Source organism: Gymnoscopelus microlampas (assembly GCF_963454915.1).
Source record: "Gymnoscopelus microlampas genome assembly, chromosome: 20".
Taxonomy (NCBI): Eukaryota; Metazoa; Chordata; class Actinopteri; order Myctophiformes; family Myctophidae; genus Gymnoscopelus; species Gymnoscopelus microlampas.
This window is the reverse complement of record NC_139957.1, coordinates 10,318,847-10,337,687: the sequence shown is the minus strand read 5'-3', so window position 1 is coordinate 10,337,687 and position 18,841 is coordinate 10,318,847. Positions and strand designations below refer to the sequence as shown.

The window sequence follows — 18,841 nt, the reverse complement described above, 5'->3', positions numbered from 1 at the left end:
TGTTAAAAAAAAAAGGAATTATTCCATTTTTATTTCAAGATTTTTTTTATAAATGTTAAAAAATAGCAGATGTACAAGCTCGCAGCACGGCACAAAGTAGCGCGCTGCCAGCTTGTAGATCTGCAACGTGTAAAATATGGACAAAGGAGTTCAAATGTTTCTGGGGACCCCCTGGAACCCCTATCAAGCAAATTCCCAGACGAGTACCACTCTTTAGATCTTTGACTGGATGGCCTCAGCGGGGCCTAACCTTCCATCTTCCAGTTTGCTGGACGACGCGTCCTCCTCCTCCTCCACCTGTTTCCTGAAGCCTGGATGCGTCAGGCCGATGAAATGCTCCATGATCCTGGCTCCCATGTTGAGGATCAGAGCGAGCCAAGCCAGGGCGAAGATGATCCAGACCCCGGCCAGGCTGCGGTACACAGAGATGTACTGCTTCTCCGGGTCCGTCCCTGAAAAGCAGTGGCGGAAGAAGAAAAAATTAAGTACACATTGCATGTATTCTATAAGGCATGGCAGCCTTTTCTATCGCACGTTGACAATCTTGCGCTTGAGCCCCCAACGGAACCTAAATGAGTCTGTAACCTGCATATATGGCAGTAGCCAATCTGTTAAACCCTTGGTGTATACCTGCGTATCACCTCACTGACATATATAATTGCTTTCAATGACCATACCTGTGCTTAACTCAATGTAGCGTTTATAGACCATGGACTGCTTTCTATATTCATGTTATTGGAGATTTTACGTTGTGTATTTGTTTTGTTGTCTGTTGTTGTTTTCTTTTATGAGTGTTCTCTGTTTTTTTTTTTGCTGTCATTTATACCTTATTCAATTTTTCTTACTTGATATTTGTCTATCCTGTTACTTAATCATTTTCTTGACTGTTTGGAGACACTCTGTTTATTTGCCTCAGTAATGACTGTATTACCTGTGAGTACGTAAAAAAAAAAAAAAATGAATAAACAAAACATTAAAAAAAGAAGTAAAGAAACATAGGGTACATTGATTAAAATGAAAGAAGATTAATTGTGCTGTATGTTATGTATTTACTGAATGTATGCACAATGTCAATGTATTTTTTTTTACAGCAGATACTGTATGTGTCCAAGACAGATTTCCCTCAGAACAATAAAGTCTATCTCATCTTATCTGATCTTATCTGATCTTATGTTAAAGGATTATCATAATGATGCATACAATGCATTATTATTGATTTCTTACATACTTAAATGATCCAAAACACTTAGATTGCAACATCTAATATTACCAAAGCCTATTAAAAGCTAATTGAATTTCGTGGTGTGTGACGATTGTCACATGCTCACAGTCACAATTTCATGGTTTGCCACGTCACTATTATCCATGCATTACTCACCCACAACGTAGTCTCCAAAGCCAATGGTGCTGAGGGTGATGAAGGCATAATAGAAGCCCTCTCCATAAGACCAGTCTTCCACATAACTGAACACCAGTGGAGGAATAACCAGGAACAGCAGACTGCCCGTGATGAGGAACAAGCTCACGGTAACCACCTCCACCGACTGCTGTGGGACAAGACAGGACTAGGACAGGTCAGGTCAGGTCAGGTCAGGTCAGGTCAGGTCAGGTCAGGTCAGATCAGGTCAGGTCAGGACAGGACAGGAGCGAGGCATGCCGCATGGGTAGGAAACACTATATGATTATCCCATGTAGACCTGGAACACCTATACGTTGTTATACCTTTCAAGCCGGGAACACCTCTGTGTGTACAGCAGTTGTTGCTATAATACAGTATATACAGTAGGAACATTATTATTATTATTATTCTTTTGAAAAAACATCTGCCGTTTTCCCAGAAAACTTAGGTCAGGATTTAGAAGGTGTTTTTAGACTCAGCCTCAGGTCTAAATGGGCTATACTGTATGTTTACTACTGTACAATTAAACACATTCTCTGCCATTAGGATTGGTGCTTTACAAAAATAATAATTCAATGGTAATATGAAGTAAAAAAAGACTAAGTGTCTAATAACGTTGTGGCTTGCCTATGCAATTGAAATGGCTTTCGGACAGCTATATTACCTGGCTAAATGGCTTGAATCCCAGATATACAGACAAACCCTGTTCTACATGGCTGGCCCCTTCAGTATCACGCCATAAATATCCTCAATAAGAGGGTTACAATATATCTAACACATTCGAAATAATAATATTAAGTAGGTAGGTCAAAGTCGTTTTCTTTGTCAGTATCAGCGGCGCAAAAAGGGCACCTATCACCCTCACAAACAATTAACCATTATAACCAGGAAAGCATCTGTGTCATTTTAGATTTTTGGATTGGCTATTCAAAAATAGCAGCGATTGTACATCTGCTATTTTTGGAAAATAAATAAATAATAATAATCTTGAAAGTGTTTGAAAAACCTTGAATAATTTAAAATAACACAAAAAGTTTGGTCTGTTCATGGATGTCTACATCCACTGCTGGATTTACAGTCAGATATGGAATCAATGCACATCCCATGTAGCAGGTACCTGGTGGGGGACGAAGGAGACCATGCCCCTCTCCAGTCGTCCCAGGTGGAGGGTGAGACACTTGCCCAGCTGGCTGAGGAAGGCCAGGTTCAGCGGGATCCCACACAGTGCGTAGAACACACAGAACACCTGGCCAGACACCGTGCTGGGCGACAGGTTTCCATAACCTGCCAACCACAATAACATTTACATACAAAAATCAACAGCACATATAATTGATTGTGGGTTCAAATCCACCGTGGTGCAACCGTCTTTTGTCTATGTGAACACAATTGGCCCGTGTTCGGGGGAGGGACGAAGGCTCTACGCCCTCCCGGGGGGGGGGCTCCTCACTGGCAGGTAAGTCAGTAGGACACAACAGCAGTGACAACACAGAAATATGTGGGGAGGAATTAATTGGCATAACGACTAAATTGGGGAGAAAAAGGGGGTAAAAAATAATTGGCTACTCTAAATGTATTAAAAAACACACAAATAAAACACACATAATCCTAACTCTCACCAACACTTAAAACTAACCACAAGAATAACAAAACCATAAAGATAAGAGTTATAAGGAGTAAAAGCCTACATTGTCATTTGACAGTGTTGCTCACTGAAACAAACTGATTATCAACTAATTTTAAAAAGCATACGAAGAAGTCTAAATTCATCAACAATAAGGATGTTTTTTGTTAGTTTGACTTGAGAGTGATTATTATGCAAGGTGCAAGTCTATTAGGAACGGGACAAATGTGCATAAAAGTGGCCTAACACCTAGCACCCACCGACAAAGTTCCAAGTCGGACTGAAACTGTGTCACTATTAAATTGTTTTAGCATGGAACAACATGTGTAGGCACTACTTCTTCTTTCTATATCACATACAGTCTGTGCACACCTATAGTTGTAACCACTGTGCCAGCAAAGAAAAAGGAGCTGCTGAAATCCCAGTTGCTGGGGTTGGTTGAGTTGCCAGATGGGTTCACTCCCTTCTCCCAGGCATCCAGAATCACCTGCACGATAAAGAATACAAAAAATAAAAAAAACTGTAAGATGTGAGTAAAACATTAAGGTCACCAAGAACTATATATATATATATATATATATATATATATATATATATAGGGAAAATAAAAAAGGCAATCTTGCTGATGCATGAAATGATTTTGGCAAGAAATATTGATTGAATAAGCCAGGTTATGATGCCACCATTTATTACTGTGTACACAGTAGGTCTATTCATAAAATTGATCTGACAAATATTTTCTGCTTAACTAATTTAAAGAACTAATCTGTGTTTCAAACAAATATTTATGAAGGACAAGCACAATCAATCATGGATACACTTGGTCCATTACGTCAACGCTTCAGAGTGTTTTATAAATACAGCAAGTATGATTATATTGATAAAGCCAATTCAATGTAGTGCAGGCCATACAGTGGCCTGCAGTATGTTTTCATTCAAACTCTTTCCAAAAACTAATATTAATACAGTGCCTAGTCATGTTCACTGTTCCCCTGTTATTTCCAGTAGAATAATCCATGCTTTTACCATTCGGTGTATAAACACTCGATTAAAAGAACCAAAATTAACAAGAAATCATAGCTGTCGGGCAGAAACATAAATATCTCCATATTCCAACTTTGTGTTTTTTAATAAATTAACGCCCCACTTTATCATACTACAACTACAGTGTCACACAAAAGCATCAAAAGTAGCAGATCCACAAGCTCAAAACTTTTGAGCTTGATCTGCTACTTTTGAATTTGAATCCTGAAAAGTAACAGTTTTGGATATAATGTGGTTTCCACCCGACAGAGACGAAATGCATCTTAAATAGACAGATCTAAAGACACACAGGAACAACAAGTGGAAGAGACAGACCTGAACAAACTTCTCCAAGGCCTCTCTGTCCAGGCAGGTGTAGTTAGCCAGGAAGTTCAACTTCTCCAGCTGGAAGTGGTTGCGGTTGTTGCTCTCCGCCTCGCCCTCCAGAATCTGGAAGATGGTGGCCCCCACCAGCAGGTAGGTGAAATGGGCCAGAACCAGCAGGGCTGTCCAGCTCACTTTGACCCGAGCCACCTGCAACCCCGCCATCAACCCCAGCCAGGGACCAGACACACAGAGAGGAGGCTACAGTATATGGGGGGGACGGGACGGGTACAGCCAGCAAACAGAGGTCCAAGATGGTCCAAGGTACTCGGTTGATGAAAACAAAACAAAGAAAAAACTCTTGTTCTTCCGCGTCAGAAACTGGTCGTGGATTTCATTAAGACCTAATGAAACAGAACCTAACATCTAGTTCCTCAAAGCTGTCTTCCATCGTTGCAGCTGGTTTTGGCTCTCGTACAGCAGAACATACGCTAAGTTGCCAAAGCGCGATGGGAATTCAGAAGCAGCCGCCACAAAGCTTTCTGTTGTTGTTTTTCTTTATGAAAGCGATAGAGAGAAGATGATGCTGCCTGGGCAGAAAGTCGTCTATGGATGGATTGGTGCGTTAAGTTGGTGAGACCGACCTCCGTGGAACAGAGCAAAAGAACCGTGGCGTAATCGCCATCCTCTGATTGGTCAAGAAGAGGAGCACAGATGTTGGTCCTTGATTTATGGGTTGCCATGGCAATGATCAAACTCCCCCCCCCACCACCCGCCCCCTTTCCATTAGGGTGACATCCCCTAAGTGGACATATGCATTCAAACAGTCACACGCGCATGCACGTACACACACACACACACACACACACACACACACACACACACACACACACACACACACACACACACACACACACACACACACACACACACACACACACACACACACACACACACACACACACACACAATTTCCACCATTTATCCACCCATGTCCACTAATAAGGAAGCAACATCTTGTCAGCAGAACAAAAGTTAATGTTTCACCTGACGCCAGGCGTTCATTGAAGCATGTCTTTGGAATGGAACCTGCTCTCGGGGGTGGCCTGTTCACTAATAAGCAAGCTATTCAAATAGCAGGGAAGCATGATTCAACCAGCAAAATTTCACTAAATCCACAACCTATATCCTTTTAGAGAGACAGCTAACGTGTTGGCACCTGAAAAAAAGTTGTTGTGGTTCACCAGGTTGATGGTTCATTGTCTGCAATCCTTATTTTAATTAATAAAACATAACTATAACTAGCACGCATTACATCTGCAGTGGTTGGAAGTGGTCTCCCTAATCTTTGATTGAGAACTCTAGACCCTAGTAGGCCACCTATACCAACCAGTTGACAAATAGTTCTGCCTGAAGCTTAAATACTTTCCCTGGCGAACGATAGATGTTGGCCTCCCGCGCGGGAGACCCGAGTTCGAATACTGGGTGTAAAACATATTTCCGTTTCAAGAAACAATTAAATGTCTCTCGAGTCTTACTCTTGAGTGATCTGGGGATCTTATATAATATTCTAGTACTTTTATCTGGCATGTGACAGCAGCCAGGCATGGTATTTGGACAGGGAAGGAGGAGTTGACATTATGGAGATGGTACAGTGTACTGCTCGACCATAAATTGTCAAGTAAAGTCTTGTGAGAAATTTGAATGGACTTTTGTGGCTTTGGCCCATTCACCCATGGTCATAGTAAAAAAAAATATATATATATATAAATATACATTATCTGTCAGGATGTCAGACATATTACAGGCAACTACAGCAGTCAGTGGACCATCACAGAGGTGTTCAATCTGGCACGATTCTTGACATTGATTTTTATGATAGCAACACAATTGAGTATGCCTTAGTCAACTGCTTGACTAATATGGTTCTGCCTTGTGAGGAGGTATACATTTCATCTGATGAAATTGCTATTATGTATGTATAAAAAACAGGATCTAATGTGAGTGCCTAGAGTGAGATCTAGAGTAGAACATTTATTAATGACTATACTGTTAATTTAACTCAGAATTTACACATGTAACCAAATGGATCCGCTAGGGTCCATTTGGTTACATTTGTACACTCTCAGCGCTACAAATGGATAAATAAACACTGTGGATTGAGTCTAATCATTAGACGACATGTGACAAAAAGAAATCACAGTGCTTTGATCTGGGCTAAAGTCATTGTTTCTCCAAGGCGACCTCAAGCTTGGATGCAAATCTCTCAAATCCTTTTCATCTGTCAAACAAATCCACTCAAGAGACATGCAAAGAAGCTTCTTTGACGTCCCCAAGGCGTCACCTGTTTGGACACAGTGGCTCTGACTTACACCTGCATGTGGATGGCTCCATGGCTAATTGCATGACTCCCATCTGATTTTAAAACAGAGCAATGTATACATTTAGTGGCAAACGCATAAATATGTGAAACATGCTCATTTGCTGTAGAGTAAAATAATCTCATTTGCTGTAGAGAGAATTCCTATGAATAAAAACAGCTGTTTACTTCTTGTACTAAAAATGAATAAAGTTCAGGCCCTGCAATATTGTATTTGGAAATATTCTCATTACATGAAAAAAATACATACTGTAATAATGTAAGCATTTTAATATACTGTATGAATTAGTATCTGCTCTCCAGATCTTCAAATAGTAAAATCAACTGGAAGTTAGACATTTTTATAAACCAAACCAGGTTTTGTAATGTTTTGTTAGAATCCACTTAACTTGCATTCATATACAGTATGAGGATGGCTGATTTAAGCAGTCACACCTGGCCTGAGTCCAACTATAATTGGACTCAGAGCTGGGTGTGGCTGGGCACCTGTTGTGCTCCACAAACATTCAGGGAAAGCCACTGTCCGGACAGAAGAACATCTGCCCTCCCCTGTGGGCATTTCTGGTGTAGCTATATGCAGTTCAGTCCATCTTGCATGGCAAGCAGCGTATGTTTCTGATTGGCTACTTGGAAAAATGAAATGTGCATTGTGACCTGAAACCATGGCTGTCGTCTGTCCTGTAACTGAGCCTGTTACACTGAAACTACATAGATCGGCCATTTTTGAAAGAGTTTGAAAAATCTTGAGAAATCATTTTGAAAATACTTTTAACACAAATCTTTTCTCATGGGGTCCCTGGCACAAACTATGTTCAGATGAGGGTCTGTGGCCCAATACATATCAATTGAGGGTCCTTGAAATGTAAATGTTGAAAAAAAAAAAAAAAAAGGTTAGAAATATAATATAAAAGAAAATAATAATATTGCAGATAACACCATTTCTTTTTTCGAAAGCAGCATCAACAATGAGCTTTCAGTGTGATCATTTTATTTGGACCCTCATCCTGACAAAGTTGGAATTGTCCCACAGGCAAATCCATTTTGTTATTACACTTTGCTATAATGTAGGTTAAAGCTGGGAGACAATGTTGCCAGATTTTGCGACTTTACAGAAAAACAAGCCCAAAGTCGCTTATAATAAGCGGACTTGGCAACACTGCTGGCAGACAGGTCAGGTCATGGGTTTTTTATTGCTGGTGCCACACATGACAGTTACAGTATCTAAGAAACACTCATAGTATATGGCATAGTAGAACATGAAATGATATCCCATAAGTCATCATTGGTCCTTATCACAGATGAGACAAACACACCTGTACTGCATGGATCTGCGTGGATCTGCTACTTTAGATGCTTTTGTGTGACGCTGTTGTATGATCACAATGTGATAGGACATTGATCAGGGTGGTTTTGTGCTCTATACCCACTTTAGATGACTTAATAGTACTCCCTGACCTCATTCTATTTGTTATTTATCATATCGTCTCTGTCCGGTGGAAACCTTGTACAGTATATCGTCACTGCCTGACAGGCAGAAACCTCTTATCTCCATATTTTAACTTTTTGCGTTTTTTCGTAAATTAATGCCCTACTTGATCATACTACAGCGTCACACAAAAGCATCTAAAGTAGCAGATATACTCAAAGACAAACTGAACGATTTTGAAAAGATTTGGAAGCCTTTAGTCTCCTTTCTTAAAGGTTGAAAGGCTAATCCTTGTGGATGACCCGTGTCGCACGCACTGTAAATTGGGGCAGCACTTCTGGGGAGGGGGAAGGGAGGCGGGGGGGGTCCTTTTGTTTTTGCTTAAGTTTGAGTGTATTCTTTTCATTTTACCTGTCTATTTTGTGTATATGTCTGTTTGTTTTTGGGAAAAAAAGGAAGCAATCCATGTATATGAACAGAAATGTATAATCCTATCCTGTGCTTCATAATAAAAAATATTTGAAACAAAAGTCTCTCGAGACAAATCTTTTCTCATGGGGTCCCTGGCACAAACTAGTAGCAGTTGTCCCTGGCACAAACTAGTAGCAGATATACAAGCTCAAAACGCGCCGCTTTGCGCCGCGTTTTGAGCTTGTAGATCTGCTACTTTTGATACTTTTGAATTTGAATCCTGAAAAGTGACAATTCTGGACATATGATGTTTCTGCCCGACAGAGTGAAAGTGGTTAAGTGTGTCTGTGGGTATAAAAAAAATATTGAACCAATGAAAAGCATTAGATTTAGTCACAAGAGCTTGTGACTAAATAATACCTACACTATTCCCCCCCCCCCCATTTCCTGAAAAGTAACCGTTTTGGATACAAGATTTCTTTCCCACAGAGACAATACTGTACTGTGTAAACAAGGGCACTGTATAGAAAATGTACACACAAAAATATACAATTATTTACATCACTGTCCCAATACACTGCAAAATAATGTGTGCGTTTGTCACAATAATGAATATGCTGTAGTATATTATATTATAGTATAATGTGGCAAAAACACACATTATCTAAGGAATGATTGATTGTGAATTGTTGAGTTTGTGTACGTGTGTTTGTACAGTATGTACATCATATTTATATATTTATACAGCTGACACTGTATGTCAAATTGAGACAAATTTTCCTGCAAGACAATAATAACTTATATTATTTGTAATAAATTTGCCATGTGTTTTTATGTCAAAATGTGAAAGAACTTTTTTTTTTTTAAAGTCTTTCCACTTCAAGCACAAACGGGCGGTGTTTGAGGTCGGAGGTCGTCTCGTGGTGAATCTCCTGAGACAACATTTGCTCAGATCAAACGGCCGGTTGTGTCTGTGATTTATGCTGCTGACCGTTACATCACACCACGGCTGGTCGGACGCGTGTGTGTGTGTGTGTGCGCGTGCGTGCGTGCGTGTGTGCGTGCGTGTGTAGTGTACTTATACTTGTGAGGACCGAGTGTCCCCCTACGTACAGTAATATTTTCCCTTGTTTTATGGTTAGAAAAATATATATATTTGGGGAGTTAAGCTTACAATTAGGAAAAGATTCCGTTTGGGGGGGGGTTATGACGGATTTATTAGTTCCGTACCATTTGCCAAGCACCCAAAAATTGCCGATCTACAAGCTCACACAGTTTCGGCTTTAGGGTTATGATTAAAATGGCCAAATGTTGTTAAAGATGGCCTTAAATTCACCGTCCTAAAATGCTGATGTCCTCACAAGTATAGTAATACAAATGCGTGCGTGCGTTCGTGTGTACTGTACGTACACACAGCTCATTTAAGAGAAACCTACAGAGTATGTGAGAGAGAGCCTTTGTTGACGGATTGGAGGCACCACCCTCGTCGTCACGGCTGCATCATCAGTCATCCTCTCCTCATGGGCGTCTCACTGATCACTGAGGACGGGCCTGCCGACCAGACCGAGATTCGAGGACTTGACGTTCGCAGTAAGACACAGCGTTGATTTACCTCTGAGAGAGGTACAAATGTGACCGAATGGACCCGTAAGGGTGGACAAATTAGCACTGAGAATTTGACTGTGCGCTAGGATATCAACTTGTCATTGTTGAGCCGGACCTGAAACACAAAAAAATGCAACGTTTGAATTAAACAACAAAAAAAGATAAGAGAAGAAAGGGTTTAAATTGTTTCCCTACTTGCCCATTTGATGACCTAAACATTTAATAGAAAAATAGTCTTTATACTGTTTTCTTGTTCTTCAATAGCAGAATAACATTTTAAAAGTAATTGTTATGTTTAATGTGGAAATTTTACTCTATTTTACTCGCTGTTCTCTGTATCATATTAAATCACATTTATTATTGTGTAAATGTTTTATGCTATGTTGATGAATTGAATACATAGGACCACAATGGAAAGAAGTCCCCAGGACTTTTTTGTGTTATCCTTTTAGCATTAATGTCTGACTGTACTAACCTGACGCTACCAGATCCAAGAAGCTTGCTCCACACATTTGTTTCACAGCTTATTTGAGGAACCTGGTTACTCAATACCGCCACCTCTGGCAGGGTCAGGTTATGACTGTACCACGTGCTGTTTACATTTCTGACCAATAAAGTTTTCAATCAATCAAAAGCCTGCCTGCCTGTCTGGCCTCCAGACCTCAGTATGTCTGGCTATCTCAACTGTGTAGTGGCAAACCACAGCATATAGTAGCAGCAAAAGACAGCCAATTCCACTTCACTGTGTGCCAAAGTCAGCAAGGGTCAAAGGAGAGAGCAAGAGAGAAACAATTACAATTTACTGTACGCATTAAACAAAAACTCTCATCTCGAGTGACATACAAAGTGACATGATGAACAACTAGAAAAAGTGCTCCTCGGAGCACAGGTCTCCGCCAGGTCAGGTACGTTATTGTGGCCTCCTGGTGGCGCTATAATAGGCCAATGTGAAAGGGGTGTCATTTCTTCTTAGGCTTTTCACGGCAATCAGACACTGCATTCATGATTTGAGGCTTTTGTTCCAAAAATGTGTTTTACTAAGATTAGACCTGCTGGTGGCGCTATAACAGGCCAATGTGAAAGGGTGGCATTTCTTCCTCGGCCTAGTGGGAATGTGCGTGTGAAATTTCACGGAAATAGCAAGCTGCGTTCAGGATTTGAGGCATTTTGTTGAAAACGGACCAATCCTGCAAACTTTGGAAGCCAACCTTAGCCAATGAGGATGGAATATGGAAAATCGGACAGATCCGTGTTGATCACATGACTATAGAGATAATGTGTACAGGTTTGCATGACGTTTGGATAAAATCTTTAGGAGTAAATGGGTTTTGCACAAATCGGCCTCCTGGTGGCGCTATAACAGGGCTATGTTATAGCGAGCGGGCCAACGGTGTCGGAGATTAGCTGTTCACAGACGGACACACGGACGGACGGACACACACACGGACGGACACACACACACACACACACACACACACACAAACACACACGGACGGACGGACGGACACACACAAGGACGGACACACACACACACACACGGACGGACGGACGGGGGGTAAAACATACTCTCTCGCCACGCCTTCGGCCTGGCGGAGACAACAACAGGGCAAGTGGTTGAGTTGTTAACCCATTTTGGGCAGGAACCCCTATTTGTAACTATACCTTTCAGGACGGGAACCCCTTTTGGGGTTCCTGTAGCTACAGTATGTACAGTATATAGCAACATACATTTGTTGTAATTTTTGAATAAATATTTGAAGTTTTCCAGAAAACTTAGGTAAGGATTTAGAAGGTGTTTTTAGAATCGGCCTCAGGTCTAAATGGGTTTGCGTGCCAAGAGAACAAGTAGAGCAGTGGTTTTAAAACATGTTTTTTTTGTGCCCAAGGCACAGCATTAGCTGTGCTGTACATTGCAGTTCGCTTTACATTCATTCCCACTGACTGACACTGTCAAAAGTCAAAACAAGTGTTTGATTCTTTCCATTCACAGCTGTACTTTTGCATGTATTCTATCTTCAGTTGTGGATGTTTGGTGGAGTTGGGGCTATTAGCTGTTCTAAAACGTCTGGTTGTGAAGCGGCCGCACAGCGCTGGCGTCCGTAACTAAGTTTCATGGTTCGCTGCTCCTACGCCCCCTTTGGCCATGTTCGTCAGTGCTGCACCACTAGTCCTGCTAGTCCTTTAACTGGGAAGATTGGCGTAACTATGGGCATTTTCATGAGGACGCAAACCGCAAAAGCAAAATAAAATCTCATGACTGAAAAAATACTTGTTAGGCCTAATCTGTGATTTGTGAAACGACATGAAAGGAGCCCAACACACACTAGCACTATGTGTCATAATATGTAGGATTATGTTTTGGTAGCCATAGCCAACTAGTTGAAGAAATTGCAGATTCAACCTTTGCTTTTATGAAATATCCGAGATCGTTAGGATTTTCTGGAAGATTGAACATGCATTCTTTTGCTAGTTTGACCACTTCAAATACTTTTTAATCTTAAAATAACGAATAACCGAAAATAGTCTATCTACAAGCTTACAACACGTCGCGACTCGCGACGTGTTGTAAGCTTGTAGATAGACTATTTTTCGGTGCTACCTACACATTCTGTTCATGTGTCCCCTTTTTTTCCAGAAATGGTGGGTGTGACCAGGAATAAGGTGAATAAATGTAACATTTTCCCTCTTTGTAGGAAGAACCTCGTTGTTTTGTTTGTCTTGTGTTTTAGATTTAGTCTATTTATGATGATTTCTAGATGTTTTTTTGTTGTTTTATGTTGCACTACAGGTGACAGAGGGGGAACTGTATTGCATATTCTTTATGTATGTAAGTACATAGGGAAGTTGTCAAATAAAGTGATTCTGATTCTGAACCTTAGTTTATTGGTTGCATTCCCTCTTTGTTTGCATTTCCTCTTTGAGTTGTTTGTTCAAAGTAAAGATTTTCAGAGTTTTGTTTTTTGACTTCTACTGAGTGTTTTCTGCCTTGGGTCCTAGCAGATCTACAAACTCAGTCATCTGCAAGCTCATGGTTATTTTCAAATAGCTGAAGTATAAAATGGGAAATGGGGCTCTAAGTAGTTAATGTATGTTTTGTAATCGAAATGTGAGAAGTAATTACTGTAAAGCTGTCAAATAACTGTAGGAGTAAAACGTACAATATTTGCCTCCGAGATGTAGTGGAGTTAATATTGAAAAATGGACATTCTCTCAACTAGTATAGTAACAAGTATACTTGAGTAAATGTACTTAGTTACGGTCAACATCATTGAAATTAATTCTGTGTGGGGACTTGTCTTGGAGCTGCCCAGTCATAACTTTCAGATCATATTTTCAAAGTGTTTGCAATTGATGTGTGCTTCGCATGTGCATTGTGATCGCTCAAAAAACTACACTTGCTTTACTTTAACTGCATTGTAGGAGATACATTTGTTACAGGTATTTATTGCTTTGTAATACATCGCACCACCACTAGAAGGCAGTGTGGAATGAGGGATGTAAACGTGTGAATGATTGATGTGTGTGTGTGTGTGTGTGTGTGTGTGTGTGTGTGTGTGTGTGTGTGTGTGTGTGTGTGTGTGTGTGTGTGTGTGTGTGTGTGTGAGAGAGAGAGAGAGAGAGAGAGAGATGGAAAGAGGCAGAAATAGAGATGGGGAGAGACTAGGGTTTTCTTAATGGTCCGATTCCTTAAAGGGATAGTTCATCAGACACAAAAAGTCTCCTTTGTGTCTCCTACTGCCTACCGGTCCGCTGGTCATCAAATTATTGGCTTAGGAATGAGACAAAAATAAAAAAAAATATCCATGAATTCAAGTCTCCATGGGGTGACTAATCGATATCCCTTTAACAATATAGGGGGTTCCAAATGGACACTTATAGGTCTGTAACTCTTATGGGTCCATTTGGTTCCATTTGTGCACTCTCAGAGTTACGGAGGTCCTTGAAATTTAAATATTTGAGAACCAACCGGTATTGTAATTGTACAGCAGACGAAAAGTCCACATACCAGCTCTGACAGTGTGATGAGACAAGTTCCGGAAACGGTTCCAAAATGCGATGGAACCGATTCTAGTTCCTCAAGGTTGGATCCGGTTCGGACAGGAGACAGAGAGGCAGAGTAGTGTTACCTGTCCTGTTGAGGAGGTTTTGTCTGGCTTTGATGAAGGCCAGGATGTCACTATCCGTCTGCTGGTCTCCAGTCAGTGGGAAAGACGATGATGACAGATCGGTGGTGGAGAGGGCCCTGAAACGTATACCCACAGTGAGCCGATACCCAACAAGTGCTTCTGAAACATTTTCATGTCAAGGACCCCCACATTTAATATGAATTTGGCCCATCTGAATTGATTAATATTTAGTGCCAGGGATTTGTCATTATTTCCCCTAAATAGATGTACAAGGCGTGTAGATCGGCTATTTGAGTATATAGGGTTAAGTGGTTGAATTGATTTTTATGCTATTTTAACTCATTTTGCTGGGGACCCCCTGGAATCCCCTCAAGGGCCCCTGGTGGTCCACGGGCCCCAGTTTGAGAACCACTGCACTGCACAGACAGACAGACAGACAGACAGACAGACAGACAGACAGACAGACAGACAGACAGACAGACAGACGCACGCGCACTCACGCACGCACGCACACACGCACGCACGCACGCACGCACGCACGCATACAGAAGTTTCTTTGAAAGTTGAATAAGGACTTTATACGGCAGTAATTTACAGCAGTGCTGCTATTGTGCATATGGCGGTGGAGGGAAATGATGTCATATATTCCAAAACCACACTGGTTTATATTAAATCCTGCCGGCTTCTTGATATAGGTCTGCAGTGTTTCTCAGGAAAGGTCAGAAATCAAAGAACAAAAGAAAAAAGAAAAGACTGACTGTTGCCGGGTAAGTATGTACATTTGAGAGCCCTCCAGTCCAGCTCGTGTTGAGCAGCACTTTGAAACACGCTCAAGTGCCATTGTCATAAAAAAAGAAACCCTATAAGCCAGCAGAATGTGTGTCGAACAATGCCATGGTCACTTTACAGCTTTTACATTCACATACGTTTCTAATAGATGTTTATAACCTAGGAGTAGGAACCTTGCACACAGCAGCACCTTCAAGCACCTTACTGTAATGCAATAATGGTCAAACAGTTCTCTTTGTTGATTATTCCTTTTTCCTATTTTTGTCATTTTATCTATATACTATGATTCACATAATCTGTGTGTGTGTGTGTGTGTGTGTGTGTGTGTGTGTGTGTGTGTGTGTGTGTGTGTGTGTGTGTGTGTGTGTGTGTGTGTGTAGATGTGTCCCTGGACTCCCTGGCATAACTCGTGTCCGACCGTTCGGTTTCAAACTTGCCGTGTGTGTCTCATATAACCCCTAGGTGTGCAGAGCCGAATGGCGGACAAATTCGGACGGACCAACGGTTCCGAGAACCAAAAAATCACAAATATCTGTATCGCACACCGACATAATGAAGCGACTGTCAATAGAGGTTTGGTTTTTAAAAAACATCCTCAGTCTGCCTGGGCGCCAAACCTCTGTGGACATTCCCTTTGTTTTGTTGGTGTGTGAGCATGCCTTTTGGCTTGGTACGCACCTGACTGGAAAACCCTTTTTTGGACACAACCTGAGCGCAAACTTTTCTCTATTATTGTCGCGCAGAAACCTCTGATCTATTCTAACTTTTTGTGTTTTTTCGTAAACGCCCTACTTCATACTACAGCGTCACACAAAAGCATCAAAACACGTCGCTTCGAGCCACGCTTCAAGCTTGTGGATCTGTTACTTGGTTGGTTTATTGGCCAGTGCAGAGGCGACCGGCTGGGAACCGCAACTTACCAGCTTCACTTCAATGAACGTATACACCGGTATGCATGGAAACAATGCCACCTCTGTAGCTGTAAGTGGCTGCAGGAGAGGAACAAAGACACACATACAGTAGACACACGTTGTGCATTGAGTGCTTTAGTGAGGCCATAAAACAAAGGTAGTTTCAGCGTTGGTGTGAAAGCACGACCATGCGTCTTTGATTTGTTAATATAGTTTCTAGACATTACTTCATGAAGACGTAAAAATTTACGGCCGTGTTCATAGGTTGCCAGGACTGAATGTGTGGATCTATGGGACGCTGTCAACATGTGTGCTACTGTAACTTGATGATCCAGTAAGTTATATTGAGTGCGTGCATGTGTGCGTGTGTGCGTGTGTGTGTGCGTGTGTGTGCGTGTGTGTGCGTGCGTGTTTGTGTGCGTGTTTGTGTGTTTGTGTGTTTGTGCGTGCGTGCGTGCGTGCGTGCGCACACATACTGGTGTGGACACACAAATACACAAGGGCAGGGCAGTGGTTTTCAAGCCACCATTGGTCAAGTCAAAGTTTCAAGGCAGTGATGGCACACCTGTATACAATTTGCAGAAATTTTCAAATCTTTGACGATAATGCCATTTTGGCCCCCAAAAGAGGAACGCCAGGTTGAAAGAGGTTTAAATGTACAAAACTGTTACTTTTCAGGATTCAAATTCAAAAATAGCAAAAGTAGCAGATCTACAAGCTCAAGCCGCGTTTCGAGCTTGCAGATCTGCTACTTTTGATACTTTTGTGTGCTGCTGTAGTATGATCAAGTAGGGTGTTAATTTACGTAAAAAAAAAACACAAAAAGTTAGAATGTGGAGATAAGAGGTTTCTGCCGGACAGCAACGATATGTTTTGTATGATATATAATATAATTCTCTTCTGTGTTAGGAACTGAGTGCAATAACAAATATAGCTGCAAGCAGCGATAAAACGGGGCCAGGAGAGAGAAAGAGAAATGATAATTCCTTTAACAGGTCAGTTCATGAAAGTCCTTGCGGTCTTGTTTCCAATGAGGGCCTGTGAGCAATTAGGGGTTAAGAGTCTTGCTTGTGTCGATGACAAATTTCATCGACACATTTGCTGACCTGGCCTGGAATCGTACCTGGGGCAACCAAAGCCTCTGGCTCCCTAGGCGGGCTCACTAACCACTCAGCTATGGCCGCCCCTGAGAGAGAGAGAGAGAGAGAGAGAGAGAGAGAGAGAGAGAGAGAGAGAGAGAGAGAGAGAGAGAGAGAGAGAGAGAGAGAGAGAGAGAGAGAGAGAGAGAGAGAGAGAGAGAGAGAGAGAGAGAGAGAGAGATGGAAACGGAATAGGAATAGATTGAAGAGACAGAGAGAGAGACATGGAAACGGAATAGATTGAAGAGAAAGACATGGAAACGGAATAGATTGAAGAGAGAGAGAGCCATGGAAACGGAATAGATTGAGTCATGTTTTTTGCAATTCAACTTAAATGAGTGTGCATCAAGTGAGGCTTGAACCAGCAACCTTGCGGTCGTGAGGCACTCTTAGGTAGCTGCAACACTACCTATAGTGCTATTATAGCTTTGTCCAGGCTGATGTTGTCTGTTGAGGATCACAAACGCTTGCCTTCTGTCATGACCCAAGCCCCTGTTTCACTAACACTAAGATCACTCGTTCACAAACCATTTACCAATGAAGAAATTGTACATCTCCTCAGAAGCAAAACTAGTGAAAGTAGCCGATCTACAAGCTCACAAACCATTAAAAGTTGTCAGATTGTACATCGGCTATTTTCACAATGAAGTATGTTATACATTGAAAAAACATACTCTCATTGCTATCTGAAAAGTTGTGAGATTGTAGATCAGCTGTATGTAAAAAACACTCAATTAAGTATTTCATGTTATCTTTAACAATTGCAGATGTATTCATTGATAGTCATGTTGTGTGAAATGCAACTTAGATGAAGTCTGCACCAAGTGAGGCTTGAACTGGTGACCTTCAGGTTGTGGGGCACACATTTAAGCGAGAAGCCACCAACAGACAAGAACCTGTGAAAGGAGATCACACAGATGATACAGTTTCACGCAAATAGCTGAAAAATCCTGGGTTTAAGTGTTTTTCAAACTGCTCAAGATTGCGGACAATCTAAGGGCGGTGCTTACTGGTCAACGTGATAGATGTGTTCCTCATTAGTCAAGGCACATGTGTAAGCAGGTCTAATGGCTGTCGGCCAAACGAGGCATGACTTTTGCCTGTTTAAAGTTTGCATTTTCAAAAAATTGCTATAGCGCCCCCGTTTGACCAATTGGAGTAAGATTGGTTTCAGTGATACTTGGAATGGCCCTTTACATTTCTGCAAAGTTTCAAAGAATGGTAAGTCTGCATGTATGTGTTAGGGGCAGATGAATAATTGTCATAAAACTGCAATATTCATTGGCTCATTAAAGCTTCATTTTTTCACTTATGGAAGATATTTTGCAAACGTTTTTTGGTATAGGTCCAAAGTTCATGTGTAAAAAGTTTCGTGCAGATTACTCAAAAATCCCAGGAGGAGATAGGTTTTAACTGTTTTTCATATAATTCGAAATGGTGGGAGATCTAAGGGTCAGAGGTCAAAAGTCAGAGTGTGAAAGTTGTTCATCATGAGGAGACGCATGTGTGTATTGAAGTTTTATGGCTGTAGGTAAAACAGGGCATGAGTTGTACCTGTTCAAAGTTGGCATTTTCAACTGAGTGCTATAGCGCCACCTTTTGACGAAAGATTGTGAGATTTATTTTTTGATCGTTTTTCATGACCATCTATCATATGGCCGAGTTTCATAAAAAGCGTATGCA

The 18,841-nt window shown here is 41.3% G+C and overlaps 2 protein-coding genes across 2 annotated transcripts in view; both read right to left on the bottom strand.

Annotated features, from left to right (window-relative positions):
• Positions 1-213: 213 nt before the first annotated feature.
• Positions 214-4,595, bottom strand: LOC311036003 (potassium channel, subfamily K, member 16-like; the record flags this gene model as incomplete). The annotated part of the gene is made up of 5 exons (XM_084044529.1): positions 214-452; positions 1,379-1,547; positions 2,517-2,683; positions 3,396-3,510; positions 4,383-4,595. 5 exons carry the CDS (start codon positions 4,593-4,595, stop codon positions 214-216), a joined length of 903 nt encoding a protein of 300 aa, XP_083900655.1.
• A 5,470-nt stretch (positions 4,596-10,065) lies between these two features.
• kif6 (kinesin family member 6) overlaps positions 10,066-18,841 on the bottom strand; it is a 111,565-nt gene continuing 102,789 nt past the window's right edge. The window contains exons 21-22 of the mRNA XM_084045761.1: positions 14,320-14,435; positions 10,066-10,307 (exon numbers count right to left, since the gene is read on the bottom strand). Coding sequence (XP_083901887.1) covers positions 10,291-10,307; positions 14,320-14,435 — 133 coding nt within the window. The 3' untranslated portion in view covers positions 10,066-10,290. The remainder of the gene's footprint in view (positions 10,308-14,319; positions 14,436-18,841) is intronic.